The following is a 21,519-nucleotide window of genomic DNA, read 5'->3' as shown; positions in this document are numbered from 1 at the left end:
GGTGTAGGCAGATTTGAGGAATATGGGTGGCATTTGAGGAAGAAGCAGTGAGTTTGGGGAGTATTTAACTTAACACATAGCTTATTTTCTCCTTGAAAAAATTGGTATAGGTTTGTTTTGTTCTTGTTGTTGTGTTTTGTTTTGTGTGTTTTTTTGGGTTTGTGTGTTTTTTTATTTTTTATTTTTTGAGACAGGTCTCACTGTCATCCAGGCTAGAGTGCAGTGGCATGATCACAGCTCACTGCAGCCTCCACCTCCCTGGCTCAAGGGATCCTCCTACCTCTGTCTCCTGAGTAACTGGGACCACAGGCACACAACACCACACCTAGCTAGCTTTTGTATTTCTTTTATAGAGGCGGAGTTTTGCCATACTGTCCAGGCTGGTCTCAAACTCCTGGGCTCAAGCAATCCTCCTGCCTCGGCCTCCCAAAATGCTGGATTACAGGTGTAAGCCACTGTGCCCAGCCTGTTTTGTTTTGTTTTGTTTTTTGGTTTTATTTTTAAGGAGCTATCCTCCATCCAGCTCCAAGCATCTAGCTCAGAAGACCAACTTCGTCACCCTTTTGGTAGTAACTTTTCTTCCTGGTTCGTATGAGCCCCAGAGTGTTAGCTGTGCCTACCCGGGGGCTTGTTGGGTCTTGCCCCTTGCCCATGGCAGTGTGGCCCCCTGCTGCTCTGCTTGGGCCCTGCCCCGAGGTACCTGTGGGGTGAGCGGCCCAGCCTGGAGGGGTCCACATGGCACCCCCAGTTATGGAGTGAGGAAAGGCTCCGTGTTTAGAGAGCACTTGAAGGGCTGGAGCAGGAAAGGCTTCATGAAAAAAGATACGTGGTCTTTAGCAGACCTGACGAGGTGAGGCCAGACGTCAAGCTCTTGCTTTCCTTGTAAAGGGCAGGTGAGTCGCCACAGGAGGAGGAGGAGGATGGGGACCAGGACTGGGGACCCTGTGTGCCTCGCACTGCCAGCTGTGCCACAGCCCTGCAGCGTTTGTGGAGTAGTCCTTGTTTCCTTTATGAGGGCAGTGAGGCTCAGAGCCATTGGGAAACTAGGCTCTCGGAATGAACCAGAGGAGCTGGGATTGGACCCCAGGCCTGCATAATGGTGGGCGCTTCCTGTCACACCACAACTTGCCTCTCCAGGACAGCTTCAGATGAAGTGCAGGGACTTAGCTGGAGCGTGCGGGAGGGTTGGGGGTCCTGCTGATGGTTCTGAAATGTTTTTCCGCGGAGTCCTTGAATCCGTTTTACAGTGGGAGTGCTCTGCTCCCCACGGTGTCAGTGTGGGTAAAGGCTTTTTCACTAACCATCAGTGTCCACACTTCAGAGTTTTTGTGAAATGGCCCAGTGTTTGCCTCGATCACACCCATAACAGAGCCTCCTGGGCCCTGCCTAAGTGGCTCTCAGGAGCTGCTGGATGGAACGCCACCCAGTGCTGAAATTACAGGAGAAAGAATAATAAAGAACTGCGGGAGTTAGTTGTCTCCACTCAGAGATCTTGGGACTGGCTGAGATGGAATAGCAAGTCCATTAACAGGGTCCAGGGCAGCTGGAAGGCTGGACAGGAAGTGGGCGTGTTTCCTGCCTCCTTTTCCTAGATTCAGGAGTAGGGATTTTCCCCCATGTTGGGGTCTACCCCAGGGCCTGGTCCTGCTGCCATCACCCTGCAGAGGCAGTGCAGTGCAGTGGAAAGAGCTCTGACCCATCAGTGGACCCTAGTTCTCATCTCAGTTCTGGTTGGCTCATGGGGGTACCAGGCCTACATGCTGTGGCCACTCTGGGCCTCAGTTTACCAGTCTGGGAGTGACAGGGAGGTCACTGTCACTGACCTCCCTGTGGGGCATCGCCCTCTCTTAGAGCCCCTGGCAGGTTAAGCCAACACTTAAGCTTATTTCTCTCTGTGTCCTCGTTTTTCTCCTTAGCCTGGCAGCTCCTCAGGGCCAGGACGAGCCTGATGTGCCTCTAGACCACAGCATGGGGCTGGCTGGGCACGTAGAAGGTCAGCACCTAGCATCTCGGTGCTCTCCCAAGTCCTTCAGCCTTGAGTTCATTCCAGTTTGCCCTTTGCTCTCTGCCCTGACAGATGACATGGAGGTGCTGCTGTCAGTCTTGTAGAATGGTGGGCTACCCAGGACCCCTTTAGACTCTAGAATCAGACATCAAGGCCTGGCTCTACCGTGTAATAGCTGTGCAATCCTGGAGTGCCTTTATCTTTCCAAGCCTCGGTTCCTTGGCAATAAAATGGGGCGATTGATCCCTTACTGCGAGGAGTCCAGGATTAGATGAGCTTATGTAGGTAGAAGCCACACTCCCTGTTGTTGTTACTCTCATGGCCCCATTCCACTGATGAGAAAATGGAAATGCAGTCAGGGGCAGAGCCAGGATTCGAACCCAGTTCCTTCCAAATCTTATGTCTTCATCTAAAAGAGATGCGAATGGGAATGTGATGTTGTGAGGAGAGCCCTGGGCTACAGTTAGGAGATGTGACTCGGATGCCAACTAGTTTTCTGTGGTCTTGGAGAGGTCACATCTCTGTCGTGGGCCTCTCTTTTCTCCTCCCCTGCAAATGTTGGAGGAAGGGATGATAGAATCTGTCAAAGCCACTTAAGAGGTGGCCCCTGGACAGGTGCCTTTCTCCCTAAGCATCTAGTAAGGAACCACAGCCACCCTAGTCTAGCCTCCGGGGTGCCATCTGCCCTGATCCACTGCATCCCTGGAAGGTTAATTAGGCAGTATCTGCAACCGAAGGCATCCAACACCCATGGGGGGAGATGGTCTAAATGGAGCTGGGCCTGCTGGCCAAGCAGCCTTCCAGATGCACCCTTTTTGGGTTCCTCAAAAGCTTCCAGCAAGTGGAAGCCTCACCAGAGAGTTGTCCTGCATGGAAGAGCACATCAGTATCATCAACTTTGAGACTCCCTCTTCCTCTCACCTTCCACCACAGTCCACTCTGCCTGCCTGCTGGGTCTGTTCAGAGTTTGGGGAAGAGAGCAGCCCCTGTCCCATCAAAAGTCAGAGCCCTCAACCTAGATCCTTTTTCATTGTTGTCTTCCTCATGTGTAGCCTTTTGCCCGAGTGGGTAACAAATCCAAAAGAGCACAAAGTCCGTCTTCTCCAGACCTACTTGTGGATCTCTTGTTGAGAATGCAGGCTGGGAAGGAAGATGAGACCACTTTTTGTGGCCTAATAAAACACAGGGCAGCAGAGCCCCTGACTCCTCATAGAGATGGGCAGTTCATCTGTCATGTTCTTTGCAGAAGCAAATGCTTCCACAAACAGGGTTCTCCACCCATGAGACTGCTAGGCTATGTGGGGTTCTTCCTGTGATGCTACAGGGTCTTAGGGACACAGCCCAGACACTGGGAACGTAGTGACGGAGCTCCGGGCTGAGTGGAGATAGCGGAGACGCAGAGGAACTCTCCGTGGATGTGGACATGGGTGGCCTGTTGGGAAATGGCAGGCGTTTGGCTATGTGCTGAGAGGTGGGCAGGCAGAGTCTGTCATTTCCTCACTGCGGGTGGGAGAGGAGCTCTGTGCCCTGGGGAGGTGGGCACTGAGCTTTAGCTTGGCTTCTGTCAAGAATGTGGTATCATTTTTCTCCCTAAGTGACTGGCTGACCTGGGCCAAGATTCCTGGTCCTCATCATTCCAACCCCCTAGCTCCAAGTCAGAGGGAAGACTTCTAGCTGCTGTTCCTGCCCCAGATTTAACAGCTCACTCCCCACCATTCCCCATGAGCCAGAGAGGTTGTGGATCTGGGCTGGGGCCTCCCTGACCAGCCTGGCTTCATCCTTACTGCTTGTCAGCCTTTTTTCTTGAGGCAGCTGCGCCAAGAGCAAGCTTGTGCCCCCTCAGCTTATCCAGGGACTGGTCACCAGAGTCCTCCAGGGGCACTCCTGAGGGAGGCGCAGGGGAGGCACACACGCCAGCCTTGCTCTCTGGGTCTCAGCAGACCCAGGTTGGAGCACTGGTCCTTTGTAAAGGCTGCCGTAGATTGAGGCCCCACCGTGTGTGCCACATGCTCTTAGGTGTTTCACATCTGTTTTCTCTAATGGGTCAGTGAGTCAGCCACCTGCCCTCCCTGACCACTGGGCACACAGGTGTGAGGGGCTTGCCCAGAGCCCTGCTGCTCGCCCTGAGGAAGCACTCAGTTACCAGGAAGGGAAGGACGCGAGGGAGGAGGCACTTCCTTCTTGCCAAGAGCCGAGGAACTGACAGGAGGCCTTTCACCCCCTCTTGGCAACTGGACCTCACCCTTGAACCTTCCTCCTCTGTTCTTTTCATATTTCTTTTTTTTGGGGTTGGCTTCAAATTATCTTGTTTTGTTTACATTACACCCAAGTTTCATGGTACAAAAGACTTGCAGGTGCAAATATGTCCCGCCTTCATTAACTCCCCTCCCTTTTTAATTTATGTGATTTCAATTTTCCTTCCCTGTACTGTTAATTAGGGGACCCTCTAATCAGTGCCATTATCACAGTGGTATTCATGTTTAGGAAAGCCGCTAAACAAATGCTTGCAAAATTGCTAAATGGCTAATTAATGTCTGTTAATTAAGAAAATTGCTCATGGTAACAAACCATGCCGTTGCTGGCAGCCGCTAGAAAGACACACACTTGTTGAAATTAGTAGCGTGGCAGGTAGGGGAACATCTGCTCCTCGGAGCTTTCCGGAAGTGAGCAGCTCCTCGCTTGGCCAAGAAACTCCCAGGCCTGTCGGTGGCGGCGCCCTCGGGTTCCTGTACAGCCCCCTGCGATGTTCTCTGCACACCTCTTCTCTGTGGGCCCACGCCCACCAGCTTGGGCCTGCCCCTCCTCTCCAGTGGGCAGGCGGCTGGCAGCCTGGCTCTGCAGGAGAAGGCCGAGGGGGAAACCCTACCTAGGCAGCTCCTCTCTCTTTCTAATTTAGCCACACTCACCCCCTGTGCACATTTTGAATTTTCCTAAAAACCAACTTCTAAAAAACAGCACAGTCATGGGTGGGGAAGAGCGAATGGAGGCCTGTCTCCTCATCCCTGGCATCAGCGTCCCGCTCTGGGTGGGCTGGAACGTGCTTCTGAGGCAGCCCTCTACGCTTACGGACCCATGGTAGGAAAGTCCTTTGGTGTAGCCCAGTCTACACACACATGAATATCTACACACAAAACCAGGGTTCGTGAAAGACACCTGCCTTAAAGTACACAAAGCTCTCTGATTTTTTTTTATTACCTCGGATTTTTAAGAAATAATTGTTGCAGCTTGCTAAATTGCTGAGTGAGTTTCTACCCATAGTTTGTAACCCCAAGGTTGAAGTGAATTCATCTGCCCATGTCTTCTGGGGTGAGGGGGTGGGGGGTCGAGGTCAGCATAGCCCAGGGTTCAGGCGGTGGGGGTGGGGATCAGCTTGGAACTGAGGTGTGGAAAGGACAACCCACCCACTCGCCCAGCAGGCAGGGGTCCCCACCCTTCATGCACTTCCCCGTCTCCCTACCTCTGCACTGGAACTCTTGGGTTTCAAGGCTGGAGATGGGCATCGGACCCATGGGGTTTCTCATCCCGGCTCTGCCACTGACCAGTTTTGTGGCCATGGTCAAGTTCCTTCATCCCTTGAGACTCAAATTCCTCATCAGTAAAAATTGGAGTGAGAAACCCCACCTCCCAGAGCTGCTTTGAAGTGCAGGTGAATTTACAGTTTGCGAGTGTGCACTGCCCACACCATGTGGCCCTCACTCACTGTCCCCCCACTCCCTGTGTGTGACATCTGTGGTGCCCTTTGCCCCTCCTGCCTCTGTTATTTATCCATCGGTGCCCCTGGCCCTCCTGACCCCAGGAAACCTGTCACCTGGGCATCTCCCTGACACTCGATCAGTCCTGCCTCGAGTCACCCATAGCCGTGTCACTGTCCCCCAGACTGTGAGCTCCTTGAGGGCAAGGCCTTTCCCCATCCTTCCCCGCCTCCCACGCAGGTGGCACCTACGTGCTTTGCACCTGGGTCCCCTGTTTCTGTGCGTCACTGTACTCCCTCTGAGCCTGTCTCAACCAACGTATTTAACATGGCAAACTCTGCTCCAAGGGTAGGCTGTGTCCAGGACTGTACTCCCGTGTGCTTTGACAGAGGTGCTTCATTTTTTGTTCTTTCAACCCTCTGTGAATGTATTTATCAGCTTCTCTCGCTCCCGCTCGCCGTTTTACACCGTTGAGCCGGTGACCAAAGCAGCAGCTCCACCACCTCCCACCAACCAGAGCCCGCCCCCTGCACGCCCGCCCGCCGCCCACCCTTCGTTTTGGTTTAATTTTTGTTCTTTTAAGCTTCTTCTGCGCTTCTCCATGTGCTGTGATCTATAACCTGCCTCTACTGTCTGGCCTCACAGGGTCCTCCGGGGTCACAGCCCTCGCCGCACGCACAGCCTCCACCTCACAATCCTAGCAGCATGATGGGACCCCACAGTCAGGTAAACGCACCGTGGCGCTCCCGCCCGCCGGGGACGCGGGGCGCGGAGGAAGCAGAGAGCCCGCAGAGGAAAAACAAAAATCAAAATGTGCTCTAGCCACTGCCTGCGAGTCTTTATTGACAAATTAAATTTTTTTAGAAATTTCTTTTTTTCTAAAGATAGTCTTCAGTCCTCGGACCTCACACCCAGCTTGGATACAAAACCAAAAGGAAAATATATATATTTCTGTGACCTTGTCAGCGGCCTTTGCGTTTTTGTTTTTTCCTCTCTCACTTTTGGTTTGGTTTTGAGTTTGGTTCACCATTTGTTTGTAACCGAAGCTGCATCCCAAGCCTTTTCTTTGTGCACTCGCGCTGCTGAGAAAGCTTTCCTGCCATTCCCCTGCATTAAGTTAGGGAGCCCGCTGTCTCCTTCCCGTTTCCATGGCGTTTTCCCCCCAGTCCTGGCTCCCATCTCCATCCCTGCTGGTGGTTTCTGTGTGTGTGTGCCTGTGTGCGTGCTCGTGTGTCCAGCTTTGTCTGCAGACCCTTAAAATGTTACGTATAAGTCCTTCTTAGCCTTTTATTTGCCCTTACGGAGAGCAGAGGTTTCCTCCTCTGCCCTGCATTGATTTAACTGTCTTTCCGTGTCTTATGCAAAGTCCCAGCCGCTGCCTGTCCACCCAGAGTAGATCTCCACAAACAAATGTGGAGTCAGGAGACGCATTTGTTGTGTGGATCTATCGTTCCCTCTGCCCAAAGGAAGTTTTGCTCAAAGGGAAGAGGCTACCAGGAGAAAGATCACTAGTTATAACAAAACTGGACTTTGTGGAGTGGAGAGCATTTGTGTTTGTCACTGTGCAGTAGGGCAGGCTGTCACTGAACTAATTCCCTATAATTGCAGCCTTTTATGTCACCGCGATACGCAGGCGGCCCCAGGCCCCCGATCAGAATGGGAAACCAGGTACTGTACCTTTTCATGTTCTCTCTCCCCTCGTTCAGCCATCCTTGGCCCTAGGTGGACTTTGACACAAAATGAAAGTTGAGGGAAAGGATTGAGGGGTGGAGGGACAGGTTTAACGTGACTGGTAGCTTACTAGCTGTTCCCCAGAGAGGGCCCCACGTCCCCACTGTGCCCATGGTGCAGCAGTTCACCTGCTTCTCCAGATGGCCTTTGGACAGCCCATTTTGGAGTTCAGAAGGTGGCAGCAGATGGAGCCAAGGCGCATCTGGGATTGCAGGGTTTCGGCTATTCTAGAGAAGATGGTAATGCCCTGCCCCTCCCTTCCACCCCCTTCTTGGAAGAGGGTCTTCCTCCTTAATGAAGTTAATTGACAATGTGCATTTTTTCCTGGAAGCTTTTGAGAATTGCCAAGGCTGGTAAATATAATCCTGCTATTAGGGGGGGAAATGGCCCGTAGGAATGCTTAGATCAGGAGCCTGGATGCAGCGGAGCAGGAGATTTGTGAGTTTTTCAGCAATGTCTGCCTGCTTCCCAGACCCAACTCAAAACAAGAAAGGATTTGTTCATGTAATTAGAAAAGGAGTCTGATTATGGGGAGGGCCTTTTGCCTGGGGTCATATGCCTTTCGCTGGCCCATTAGGGTTGGCAGTTCTAGGTGGTCTGGAGAAATCAGCCCCCATGCCACCCTCCCTGGTTCAGGGCAGGAGAGGAGTTGCAGAAGTAAATATGAATAGATGCCTCTTTTGAGGATAGACAGACTTAAACTTTCAAGAAACATCAGGGAAATTTTATGCCCCAGTTTTTTTAAACAGAATTATTTCGGTGACTTTGCAAAAGCCCTTCAAAAAAATCTGACAGCAGTGCCAGCGCATCCAGCCCCTGTTGCCTTTGGAACTGGGAGTTTAGTCACCAGCTAAATTGGCATTGTCGGAGTGTGATGCTTTTCATTCTCAGGGCTCTACAGGAAGGCTCCTGAGTGAGGTAATGCAGGCACTATGGAGAGATGATCATAACCAGGGGTCTCCAATTGTCTTTTTTTTTTTTTTTTAACCGGAGTCTCGCTGTCTTCCAGGCTGGAGTGCAGTGGTGCAATCTCTATTCACTGCAACCTCCGCCTCCTGGGTTCAAGCAGTTCTCCTGCCTCAGCCACCCAAGTAACTGGGATTATAGGTGTGCACCACCACACCCGGCTAATTTTTGTATTTATAATAGAGACAGGGTTTCACCATGTTGGCCAGGCTGGTCTCAAACTCCTGACTTCATGTGATCTGCCTGCCTTGCCCTCCCACAGTGCTGGGATTACTGGCATGAGCCACCGTGCCTGGCCAGCTCTCCAATTTTAATGTTAAATTGCCTATCGGGTTCCCATCTTTTTTTTTCTTTTCTTTTTTTTTTTCTCCAAAAGTCCTTCATTTTCTATTTTCTCTGACATGAAGGGGACAAATTTGGACGAGAGGAATTAGAGACGCAGCTTTTTGAGCAAAAGAAGGGGTCCCTGGATACATCACAGATGAGGAAACAAAAGGTCAGAGTGGAGGAGTGACTTCCCAAAGTGAGCTGGGCTGGAGTTGATCTTGGTTCCAGCCCAGTGCTGATTGTACTCCACCCCACCCCATTCATCAGCTTTCACAGATGTAAGATTGCTGCCCCCATCTGTGTTTTTAACCCATCACCACTGGGCCTGCTTTGCTGTGGCACATAGGGGTCCCAGCAGCAGCCTTCCCACCAGCCCACCCAGGAGCTCTTCTTGGTCCAAACTGGCCTCTGCCAGGGAGAGAGGAGCTACTTCCTTATCATAATTGTGGCCCTTCTTCCGGCAATTAAAGGATATGGAGAGGGGGTGTGTATGTTTCTGCTCAGCAACTAAGCATGAGCAACCACTCGAGAGCAAACTGGGGATAAATCCATCATCTGTACTTTGCATTATACACCAGTTTTCCCAACCTCCCTGCCACCCCCCAGTAGAAATGTACACTGGGGCTGGGCGTGGTGGCTCATGCATATAATCCTAGCACTTTGGGAGGCTCAGGCAGGTGGATCACTTGAGATCAGGAGTTCGAGATCGGCCTGGCCAACATGGTGAAACCCTGTCTCTACTAAAAATCCAAAAATTAGCCAGGCATGATGGCGTGTGCCTGTAATCCCAGCTCTCTGGGAGACTGAGGCAAGAGAATCACTGGGACCTAGGAGTCGGAGGCTGCGGTGAGCCAAATTTGCGCCATTGCACTGCAGCTTGGGTGACAGAGCGAGACTCTGTCTCCAAAAAAAAAAAATCTACTCTGGTTTTCCAGTTCCCTTTGACCTCAAAAAATTTTTATCCTCCAAAGAGGCATGTGCCCCTTCCACAGGTATTGTCCCTGGGGGTTTCTTGAAGAGTGCCCTCGTCGGGGCTGCCAGTTAACAGAAGTCCTGTGCCACCCGAGTTAGCTCAGTTCTCTCCTGTGATGATGGAGGGAGCAGAGACTAGAGGACTTGCTGGGGCTCACAGGCCATTATGAATGTGCCTTCTGGGTAAGGGGAGTGAGAAGGGCCCTTAGGGGAACAAGAAGCAAAGGGTCAGTGACGTGGCCTCAGGGTCCTTGGTGACTCGGCCTGCCTCCCATTTGCCTCCCTGGCTAGAGGCTGTGCATGGAGAGTTGCTGTTTTCTCAAGTGCGGGTGGTTGGATGGGTGGTGACAGTGGAGTTCAGCTGGGTTTAGGAGGGAGTGGCTGGAATCCAGGGTTGTCAGAGAGCCCTCCCACATGCATCTCGGCGGAGCTCCCACCTGGCAGGCTGGCTGTGCTGGCGGGGCAGGTGAGACAGCACGCGGATGCAGCAGGGATTTGTCCGTTTCCTGGGCAGATGCTTCCTGTGCCTTGCCCCACACGCAGTGCTGTAGGAGAAGAGCTGGCCTCTGTCCAGGAGCCCCAGAGCAACTCGCTCCCCTGTAGGCGCCAAGGGTGTGTGCACAGCTTGTAATTATGGCCCCATATACGAGCCGTTGTTTTTCCTCCTTAAGTTTGAGGGCTTCAGCCCTCTCAGGGTGAGACCCCTTCCCTTGGTGATTGCACAGCTTCTTTCCCTGATAGAAGAGGCCCAGACTGTCTGTCCCTGTCTCAGGGTCACCTCAGTGAGGGATGCGACCTCCAGGCCTCCTCTGAGCCTCTGGACAGCCAAGCTGTGCCCCTGGAGTTCCGATACATAGGAGGGTTAGAGGAACCCATGGAGGAACTTTCTCCAAGAATTGGTGGTCAGCACTGGGCTACCTGGAGAGAGTGACTGCCAAGCCCCACGGCTGCACTGTCAGGGTTGGATGAGGTGGTCCTGCGCTGGGTAACTCATGACCCTGGCGTTCCCCCATCCACCTCCGTGTCCTGGGATCCTGCACTCCAGACAGCCTTAGAGGCGGGCCTTCCTGAGTCACCAGGACTCTATAAAAACCACAAACCCCCAGTGGGCAGACACAAACCAGCCAAGTGATTCAGAGCTGGGGAACCTGGGGCCAGGAAGCAGGGCTGGGAGACAGTGAGAGGCCGGAACAACTAAAATCCAGGGATTGGAAAGACACTGAGCCCCCACAGGCAGACGGAAACAGCAGGTGCTAATTGCCACTTTGTGGGCCAGGCGCAGAGGCTCACACCTGTAATCCCAGCATTTTGGGAGGCTGAGGCAGGAGGATTACTTGAGCCTAGGAGTTTGATAGGAGTCTAGGCAACATAGTGAGACCCCATCAATACAAAACATTTAAAAATTAGCCAGGTGTGACAGCGCGTGCCTGTAGTCCCAGCTCTTGGGATGGCTGAGGCAGGAGGATTGCTTGAGCCTAGGAGTTCGAGGCTGCAGTGAGCTATGATCACACTACTGCACTCCAACCTGGGCAACAGAGCAAGAGACTCTGTCTTAAAAAACAAAACAAAACAAAACAAAAACCAATTCTACTTCGTGAACGTTAGACACTCCCTAGGCCCTCACACAATCCTCTTGCACCTTAACCACACCCACCTGCTCCCCTGTTCCATTCTGAAGCTGGAGAAATCAGTGACAGTCTGTCCCTTCGCTTTCCACCACCTCGTTCCAAAACCGGTTTGGAGTTCACCATTGAGCTCAAGGCAGAGGAGCTCCCCACTCAGCCTCCCCCACAGCAGCACAGCCTGGGCTGGGGGCCCTTGAGGACAGACCCCTGTCACAGATGCCCAGCCTTTGAGCAGCACTGGCACCTGCCAATAGGGAAAGATGACCAGCCATCACCAAAGGCTTTTCCTCTCAAAGGCAAAGGCTCGTATTTAGCCCTAAGGGATGGGGTCCTAGAAACAAAGTTCCCCCAGCAAATCCTACTATCTTTTTCCTGTTGCAGCTGAAATAATTTCAGTCTCAAGTAAATCGCTTTTAATAGGTTTTCACAGCGGGTGGGCCAAGTGTTCACCCAGGAAACCCATGGCCCCCACGTTTATCTTCTCATTAGCAACCACACCAGCACCGCTGATGGCCCCAGCTCCGGAGCCGGGTTCTCATCCAGTACCCCTGCCCCTCTCCTAGTGGCCACCTCTCCCACCCCAGGGCTGGGTGGCATTCCATATTGTAGAAGCTGATGGGCTATAACCTGGGTGCTGCTTGGCTCTGCAACCTGTGACTGGGAGCCCTCAGGCCTGTGACCTCAGTTTCCCCATCTCAATCCTAAAATCCTCCTCATCCTCTGTTCTCCTTTAAACAGGGCTTCCCACAGTGATAGGATTTTAGGTAGTGGGTGTCTCAGTCCCCGTAATTTGGATAGAGCTAAAATGAGGTGTGTCTCTGTGAGACAAAGGCAAGATGAGATTTGGGCGGAAGGAGGGAGTGGGCACTGCTGCCTCTGAGAACAAGGTGGTCGGTGCTGCAGCCAGAGCAAGACCTAGAGAATTTGGTCTCCTGACTCATTTCAGAGCTCTGATAGGTACCCAGACTCCCTACCCCAAGACAGCAGGATGAGGTGACAGTTTCCCTCCCACAGAGCCCCGCAAACAATGACACGGTTTTAGCTAACACCAGTTTGAGCTGACTGGTAGGCCTGGGGTGACCTTCTCCCGTTAGCAGGCAGCAGAAGTGGTCTCAGGGAGGCCATGAGTGGCCCCATGTGGTCAGGTGGGGAACTGGGTGGGACAGGTAGATGCCTCTCCCCATGTCCAGCAGCTCCGGAGCAACTGCTCAGCTTGTGTCTTGCATCTCTTTCAGCCTCCAGGAGGAGTTCCTGGGACACAGCCACTGCTGCCCAATTCCATGGATCCCACACGACAACAAGGTAGAGAGGGCGGGGTGGGCCTAGGGTGGCTGGGGATGCCAGGAGGGGCTCCTCCTCCCTCGACTCCTGCCACCCCATGGCGCGCCTCCTCTCTCACACAGGCCACCCCAACATGGGAGGATCAATGCAGAGAATGAACCCTCCCCGAGGCATGGGGCCCATGGGTCCTGGCCCACAGGTAACCACTGCCTGTCTGTCTGTCTGTCTGTCTCCCTGGCCATCTGTGTGCACCCGCCTTCTCTCCTCTTTCCATGCTGTCAGTCTCCCACATCTCTCAGTTCGCAGGGGTGAGAGGAAGGGCATGGCCACATCCCCTGCTCCTGTCCCCTTCTGTGGCAGACTGGCCTCGCGCTGCCCAGGGTAGCCCCTCGCGGATGACAGGCAGAGTTGAGGTCCCCCTCCCCCAGGGAGCTAGGAAAAAGGGGACAGCTGAGGCCTTCTAGTTGGCAGACCCTTTTGGGGTACAGTATCCTATCATGGGGTCTGAAGGGCAGGGAGCTCCTGAACCCCAGAGCTGCCTCCCCTGGGTGAGGTAGACTTGGGATGGCTTAGGGCCAGCATTGGTTGTGTCCCAGAGGCGGGGCGGATGAGTGGCCTTCCTAGCTCTGCCTGCAGCTCAGCATGCTTCTGTCCTTGGATGAATCACTTTGACCTCTGTGGGCCCCAGCAGGCCTCAGTTTCCCCACCTGTTAAATGAGGACCGTGTCCATGATTCTCTGATGAGGGGGCCACACTGACAGGACCCCAGCACCCACTTCAGCCGGGATTCTTTCTGACCAGAGGGCTCCGCTGCCGCAAAGGGCAGTTTAGAAGCCATTGGAAGAAAGCATTTCAGGTGCCCTCACATACCTCTTACGGTCACAACAAAGTCGTCGCCCCTTGTGGCCAGCTCTGCACCCCAGGTAGGGGTGTCCAAGAAAAGGTTTGACAGGTGTTCTGCTGTGGAACCATCTCGCTGCTTACCCTGAGCCCTCTGGGTGTTTGCATGTGGCTCTGTTTCCTGTAGTAGCCGTGGCAGAGCGTTCGCGATGTTCCACTAGCCTTGGGAATTCTCTAGCCCCTGACTAAAGGAAGCTGGAAATCTGAATAAGGCAAGGGGCTTGTTCTCAGGTGTTCTTTTCCTTCTTTTCTGTTCTGCCTGGAGTCCGCTGCACTGGTCGCTCCCTCCGTTGCATGTGGGTGTTCAGGACTCTCCGGGCCCCCTGCACTGGTTTCTGGGTCCCCTGGGGGTGGAGTAGTGCTTGTTCCCCATTCCCGCCCACATGTGCTCCCTTTTGTAGGGAGAGGCATCTGCCCCACAGAACCACAGCCCTCTGCTCCATCCCAGAATTGTATTTACAGCAAGCCCAAGCCACCGCTTTCTTCTCAGTGGTGGTTGGAACATCTGTGGTGGTGAAAGATTTTAGGGAGGTCCTTGTCTTCTGCCAGCCCCATAATCCTAAAAGGAAGCAAGCCCGCAGTAGTCGCAGCTCCAGTATTCTAGTTTTGTTCCTTCCTCAAATCCTCCAAAATTCGTGTTTCTGCTAGCTCCTTGTAAGCTGCCAGAGTGGCCCCTTCCTGCCTGGCAGACGCTTGGAGCTGACCTCTGCAGGGCTGCCTGCCTAGGGAAGGGGGCGGGGGGCAGGGTAGGAGCAGAGCTTCCCCTCTCCTGAGTCAGATGCAGCTCTCCCTCCCCACAGCCTGAGCCGCACAGCAGTCACATTTTATTGGTGTAGAAATCAGCAGTGGCCTCGGATTGTCAGATGTCACGGGGTCTGTGTGACTCAGGAGGATGGAATCTGAGGAGGGAAAATTGAATGCCACCGCCCAGCCTGTGGATTCTGACGCTCAGCAGCTGCATCTGTAAAATGGGAATAAGAACGGTGCCTGACCTGGAGGGCTGCTGGAAGGAGCAGGGTCCAGTGTCCAGTTCCTTTTTTTTTTTCTTTTAGCAGGAATCAAATTCTTTTTTTAATTTTAATTTTTAAAAAATTAAAATATTTTTTATTTTAAAGAAAATGTTTTAATTTTTAAAAATTTTTTATTTTATTTTTTTGAGGCAGGGTTTACTCTGTCACCCAGGCCTGGAGTGCAGTGGCGCCATCTCTGCTCACCGCATCCTCAGTCTCCCCAGTAGCTGGTACTACAGGCTCCCACCACCATGCCTGGCTAATTTTTGTTTTTTTAGTAGAGACAAGGTCTTGGTAGAGACAAGGTCTTGCCATGTTGCCCAGACTGGTCTTGAACTCCTGGGCTCTAGCGATCCCCCCACCTTGGCCTCCCAAAGTGCTGGGATTATAGGCGTGAGCCACCGTGTCCGGCCAAGTCAAGTTCTCGATGTGATGCTGGCCACAGGGTGCTCCCCCTAAGGAAGATATTTGTGTTTTCCAACTTTAGGGACTTAAAACCAATGTTTAGGCCTCTAGTTGCTTGGGTTTGGTGATTGCTTTTAATTTCTTCTTCTTTTTTTCCTGGCAAAGTCATTAACAGTTTGGACCATCGTAACACTGAGATTCTAAAGGCTGGGAATAGGTGTCAGGCTGTTTAAGGGCAGCAGGGTGTGCTGGCAGTTCAGGACTTCCTCTGGGCACGGTGGATGTCTCATCATGTCTGCCCCTGACCCGTAGTCCAGCACACTCTGGCACACTTTAAAGAAGTGAGGGTCCCAGAGGCTGAGGCCGTGCACTGAGACTCTCCTGGCCTCACCCAAGCATTGTACAAGGGGTGGAGCTCCCCTTAGACTCCAGGACTGTCTCCAGCAGGAGAGGGAGAGGCTCACCCATCTTTGTTTACATTACACACCCTTGCCAACCTCAGGAGCCCTGGAAGCGTCTCTCCTGCTCTTTATTTTACTTTGTCAATGTGGAGACCCTAAAGCGCTTCACCCATGTTTCCTGTACTCCTCTGGGTAGGGTAAGTATTAAATCCAGAGCCAAACGTCCCTTGAAGCAACCCAGGGTGTCTGCACTGGCCCATCACTGGGGTCAGGAAAGCTTGGCATTGATGAAGCACTGGGCCCGGACAAGGTTGATGGTGCAGGATGGATTACAGGGTCTGTGGTCAGCTAGGGCTCATCTTGGGCCCAGCAGAGCCTGGCGGTTTTGGACTCTGAGGTGGAGAGTAGGGAGAGGGCAGACTGTCCCTGTTCCCCAGGCCCTTTCTCTCTCTCCCCTGAGGGTGATGCCCTGTGGATAGGACAGAACTTAGTTCTGGAAAGCAGTCTTGACAGCGGCTCAGCCTGGCTGGGCCTCCAGTTCGTCATCTGCAAAATGGGTAGCAAGTGGTGGCCTCATGGGGCTACTGGAGGGCGGGCGAAATAGCAGCTGTGTCCCCACACGGTATCCTGTGGATCCCTTCCCCTTCCTGCAGGCCCTGAGCTTGGGGGAGGCAGCCCTGCCACAGCCCGGGCTGTCAGGAAGGGCGGCCAGCCCCTTCAGCCTAGAGTAAGTGCCACTACGCACACAATGCCGTGCTGAGACCAGGCACAAAGGTGGGAGACCATCGGCATGTCATTCGTAGCCAGGAATTAGATTGCTTTTAGCCAGTGACCACTCCAGAACTTCCTGAACAAAGAATAGGTACGGTGTGGTCAAGGGCTACTTTATTTCAAAACCAAATGGAGTGACATTGCATTGTGTGAGTCTGTGTCACATGTCAGCCTAAATGTCTCAAAGGAACCAGCAGTGCAGGCATCACCCCGTCCTTCGTCCTCCGCGCTTCAGACGGATTTTACTCTGGTTTCGTAAAGTGCCAGTGCCAGAAAGGAGATAGTACTTCCACTTAGAACTCTTCTTTCCAGAAAGTTTTATGTATGTCAGTATCAGGTAGTAACCTCTCATCCTAGTGTTTCAAAAGTGAATTCTAATAGGATGAAGCTAAAACTGAGGCGCCCCTGGTCGGACTTAGTAGAGAGAATGCCAGCCCCCGTCAGAAGAGCAGTGGCTCCCAGACTCCCGGGTGCCGATTCCCAGAGCCACCGACATGTTGGCGTTTCTGGTATTCAGGTTAGGGCTGAAGCCAGGACAGAGTAGAATCAGGTCACTATCCTGGTTTGTCTGCATTTGAGAGTTCAGATGAAGGAGAGAATCCACAGCCCCTGGGACGATCCTGTGCCGCCCCCATCTCCTGGGGCTGATCCAGGGCCAATCCAAGCTCAGTGACACTGAGCAGAGGCCCCCAAAAGAGAGGGGTAGGTCATTAATCCTGGTCCTGAGCACCCCGGGCTGGTGAGGAAGGAAAAGGGCCCCTTGAGGAACTTAACTCTGGTGGCCCCTGGGGGGTGTCCTGCATGAGATGGCCGGGCCCCCACTGCCCAGAAAATGGCCTGGACAGCCTCAAGTCCACTCTGGTAGGTGAGTCCTAAAGACTAGGAGAGCTATCCCCTAAGGTAATTACAGCACTGGGTGGTCCCCCCCTCTTATCTGCCTCCTACAAGATGCTTGGCTAAGAATGCAGACTCTGGGGGCTGGCAGATCCAGGTTTAAACATAGTGGGCACCTCAAAAGCCTTTCTGAGGATGTGGCAGGAGGGAGCAGCAGTCACCACCTCCAGGCTCCAGCCCCAGCGAGCTGCTTGGTCCTTTCTCCCTGCGGACCCGGCGGAGTACAGAGCTGAGACAGTGGTCGGGGCGCCTGCACTGTTGCTGAGTGTGGATTAGGCCCTCTGCCCAGGGTCTGGGGCACCCAAGTGGGGACTAGGGTGAGGGGTTAGGGAAGACAGGCGCCTGTGAATGTGTCCAGCCCCACAGCTGCACTGGAGGCTCCTCCCCTCTGCCCAGCCGCCCCTGCCCCTGCAGAGTGGTGCCTATGGCAGAGGGATATCTGGTTGGTAACTGACCCTTGCACGGCTTCACCGTCATCACCTCCAGCCATGTGGTGCTGCAGGCAGGCAGGAGCTGGCCAAAGAGGGAGCCCATTTCTACTGAGTCTGAACTTCTAGGCGTTCCTGCCCTATGTGAGAAAACTTCGCTGCAAACCAGATTTCAGCCTGCTACTTGCTCCTGACATCTCTGTGGCCTTGGACACGTCTCTGGCTTTCTGGGCCTCCAAGTTGTCATCTGTGAAATGATGAGGTGCAAGTGGCCCTTCAGGGTCTCTGCCTCTATAGGCGGCGGGACTGGTGGAGAAGCTCCCTCTAGGAAGCTGCCATGCCAACTCTTGGAGAGGCCCCTGAAGGCTGGGCGGGGCCAGGAGGGACAGGATAGTGCGCTCGGAACCTCCCAGCTCAGAGCTGCATTCTGCGTGTCAGGAGGGTTTTATGGAGTGAGCGCCTACCTGTCGTCTCCTCTCACCCCACTCCATGCTGAGACATCCCAGGCTTCCGCTCTCGCTGTGAGGTGCAGGCCTTTCTCCTGGAGGGAGAGGCGGCTGCAGTCCTGGAAAAGAACTCCATCTGGAAGACCTCTAGTCAGCTGGCCTGTACACAGAGTGGGGAGAAGGCCTGGGGAGGTGGCAGGCTGCTTGTCCTGGAGCAGCAGGTGGGGAGATGAGGCTGAGATTTGTAGAGGGGATTAGAAAAGGCCCTTTGAGACCCGAGCTGCTGCGATGCTGTGGTAGCATTAAGGGCTTTGGTGTTTGTTCTGCTGCTGACATCCCAAATCAGTGCACACCTCCTGGGGCTTACGGGGCACTTCAGAACCATTGTTTCATTTGATCCACTGGAGACCTGCAAGGTTGGGAACACATGGGGCTCTTTGTCCCCATTTTGTAGACAAGGCAGCAGAGCAGAGGGGATTGTGGCTCTAAAGCCAGAGCCATGCTGCAGGGCTTTGCCCCAGCTCAGCCACTCACAGCTGCACGGTGGGGTCATCATTCTTCCTCTCTACCTCAGTTTTCTGGTCTCTAAAGTGGGTGGAGGAAAGGGGTCATTGTGACAATTAATTGTAGGCAGTGCACACACAGTCTGTGGTACATCTGGGCGTGGAGTCAGCACTGTTGTCATTTGGTAATCTGCCCATCGTCACCAGCAGGCAGCCAAACCAAGGCCAGCCTTCCTGTGTTCTGATCTCCAGTCTTGAGTTCTGCTCTTTACCCCGTGGTAGAGTGGGCTTGGCCCCAGCACATTCCCCCAAGGCTGCCACTGTTTGCTTGAAGCCGGTGCCCTGAGCAGCCGCAGGGTGAGGCAGGCCCTGCCCTCTCTGGCTCTGGGTCTGGTTCTTTGTCAGCCAGCCTAGTATTGCTCCTGTGATCCTCTGCATCTTGTCTAGACATTCTTCTAGACTCCAAGCCCCTCAGTGGCTGAGCAAGCGGAGCAGGTGGCCCTAGGATGGTGAGATTTGGGAGATGATCCCTGGATGCAGAACCCACCATCAGCCCGATATTGGCTTTGTGTGTGTCAGCTCCAGGTCTCCATCTTCCCATTCTGTCCCCCTTCCCACCCGCCTCCCACCAGTTGCTTGGCTAAGCAGGCAGAATCTGGGGGCCGCAGATCTGGGTTTAAATCCTAGCTGTGCATTTGCTCACTGCAACTCGAGGCAAAACTTTCTCCCTCAGACCTTCAGTCTCCTCTTCTGTAAAGTGGGAACAATACCAGCCTCCTGGAGTTTTCATACAGATCAAATGAGAGACTACAGAAAGTATGTCATGCACTCCGTAAAGGGCAGTGAATGCTGGCTGTTCCTTTGCCATCAAAATTCCAGCAACCTACTTCAAGTTCTCCTACAAGGGCAGAGCTTAAGCTGCAGCCAGGCTCCCTTTGGTCTGCATGCATTCCCTTCTTCAGTCCTTCATTGATTGCTTCAGTGTCGGCGTAGTGAGCACCAGTCTGTGCCACTGGGTGCATGGGGCGGGGGGCTATGATCATCAAGACACAGCCCCACCTTCAGAAGGCACTTGGAGTCCACTAGGAGAGATGGGAGATGGACGGACACGTGGCCATGATCAGAACCCAGTGTGGCATGGTGGCAGGGGAGGGAGGTTAGAAGGCATTGTGGGAGTAACGGATGGAGTAGTCAGCCCCAAGGGGTGGAGTGTCAGGAGGGCTTCCTAGAGGAGCTGCTGTTGGAGCTGAGTATTGGAGGACAAGTAGGAGCCCGCCATGAGGGGAGCAGGGAAGCGAGGCATGTATGACTGTAGGGAAAATGACACTTGGAGAGAGGGTCACAGGCAACACTGGCCTGGTTATATAGCAAGAGATGCACACGGTAAGAGGCCTGGTGCCTGTGACCCACCCCGCTGTGCCTCAGTAGGCCATCCTGAGCTGAATCTGGACTGCTGGGACTTCGTGCGTTCTGTGTAGACTTCTCTCTCAAACATTGGCTGGGCACAGTGGCTCACACCTGTAATCCCAAAACTTTGTGGGGCTGAAGCGGGAGGATCACTTGAGCCCTGGAGTTCGAGACCAGCCTGGGCAATGAAGTGAGACCCCACCTCTACAAAAAAATTTTAAAATTAGCTGGGCAGGCCAGGCATGGTGGCTCACGCCTGTAATCCCAGCACTTTGGGAGACCGAGGTAGGTGGATCCTGAGGTAAGGAGTTGGAGACCAGCCTGGCCAACATGGTGAAACCCGTCTCTACTAAAAATACAAAAATTAGCCTGGCAAGGTCGTGAGTGCCTGTAATCCCAGCTACTTGGGAGGCCAAGTAATGAGAATCGCTTGAACCTGGGAGGTGGAGGTTGCAGTGAGCTGAGATTGTGCCATTGCACTCCTGCCTGGGCAACAAGAGCGAGACTTCATCTCAAAAAAAAAAAAAAAAAAAAATCAAAAATTAGCTGGGCATGGTGGTGCATGACTGTAGTCCCAACTACATGAGAGGCTCAGGTGGGAGGATTGCTTCAGCCCAGGAGGTCAAGGCTGCAGTGAGCTCTGATTGCACTGCTGCACTCCAGCCTAGGCAACAGAGCAAGATGCTATCTCAAAAAACAAAAAAACCACACACACGTAATGATGATCCATCTGAGTGCAGAAATGGGGTTTTCTCCGGCTTGCCAGCATCATGTCTGTGGAGGGCCTCTGATGCTGACACATGGGTGGGGTAGGACTATGACCCAGACCTGGGGCAGGTTGGGGTGTCTGTATGTGCTGGGCCTGGGCCTGCACCAGCCCCGGACAGGCTTCTCAGGAGTGTCTGCTCACATCCACATTGACACCCACCCCTCGCCTCCCTGTCTCCTCACCCCAGAGCCTCTTAGTGGGTTCCAAGACCAAGTCCATCCCCTCTTACCTGCCTGAGCCCATGGGGAAGGTACAGGATGACATCGTGGGAGCCCAGAGACGGCAGCAGCTTGCTGGATACCCACATGTTTTTGAGAACTTCATCTTGAAAGCTCCTGAAAATGCATTGAATGTTGTGACTGTCCCTCTGTGCTGGCTTGTCATTGTGGTCCCTGTGACTTGGTTCCCACCCACCCCACCGTTTTTGAAAGAATGTATTATTTTTTCTCATCGATCTTTTCACAGACTAACCCTCTCACTATGTTTTGTCTGTTTGTTTCTCCTCCCTCCTCCTCTCTCTGGTTCCCTTCTCCTTCTCATAGACTGACCCTTGGTTATCGTTGCAGAATTATGGCAGCGGCATGAGACCACCACCCAACTCCCTCGGCCCCGCCATGCCCGGGATTAACATGTAAGGCAAAAACGACCCGGCCAGTGACTCGGCCCATGTCTCCCCCACTCTCTGCTGGCACCCTGGGAGACTCATGATAAGGGGTCTTTGCTGGCACCTCTCTGGATCTCAGTCTCCTCCTCGGTAATATGAGGATATTGATGATCCTGGTGATGAGAGCTCAGCCTCATAGAGTGCCTCTGTGTGCCGGGCACAGGTCATGCATGCTTCGTGCATCAGCTCGCCTCATCTTCATGATTACCCTATGCCGTGATTACTTTTATTTTTTTTTGAGACTGAGTCTCACTCTATTGCCGAGGCTGGAGTACAGTGGCACAGTCTTGGCCCACTGCAATCTCCCCTCCCGGGTTCAAGC

General features: G+C 53.4%; 1 protein-coding gene across 8 annotated transcripts in view; it reads left to right on the top strand.

Annotated features, from left to right (window-relative positions):
- SSBP3 (single stranded DNA binding protein 3) overlaps positions 1 to 21,519 on the top strand; it is a 180,317-nt gene that overhangs the window by 143,130 nt on the left and 15,668 nt on the right. For 2 of the 8 annotated variants that reach the window (XM_025377529.1, XM_025377322.1), the window contains 4 exons: positions 7,306 to 7,365; positions 12,554 to 12,620; positions 12,722 to 12,798; positions 21,076 to 21,164. In XM_025377529.1, the coding sequence (XP_025233314.1) occupies positions 7,306 to 7,365; positions 12,554 to 12,620; positions 12,722 to 12,798; positions 21,076 to 21,164 (293 nt within the window). Of the gene's footprint in view, positions 1 to 6,342; positions 6,424 to 7,305; positions 7,366 to 12,553; positions 12,621 to 12,721; positions 12,799 to 21,075; positions 21,165 to 21,519 lie in introns of all 8 variants that reach the window. The other 6 variants (XM_025377387.1, XM_025377605.1, XM_025377162.1 and 3 more) reach the window with 5 other exon arrangements.

Source organism: Theropithecus gelada, chromosome 1, assembly GCF_003255815.1.
Source record: "Theropithecus gelada isolate Dixy chromosome 1, Tgel_1.0, whole genome shotgun sequence".
Lineage (NCBI taxonomy): Eukaryota > Metazoa > Chordata > Mammalia > Primates > Cercopithecidae > Theropithecus > Theropithecus gelada.
The sequence above is the reverse complement of the archived record's forward strand: the minus strand, read 5'-3'. Positions and strand labels throughout refer to the sequence as shown.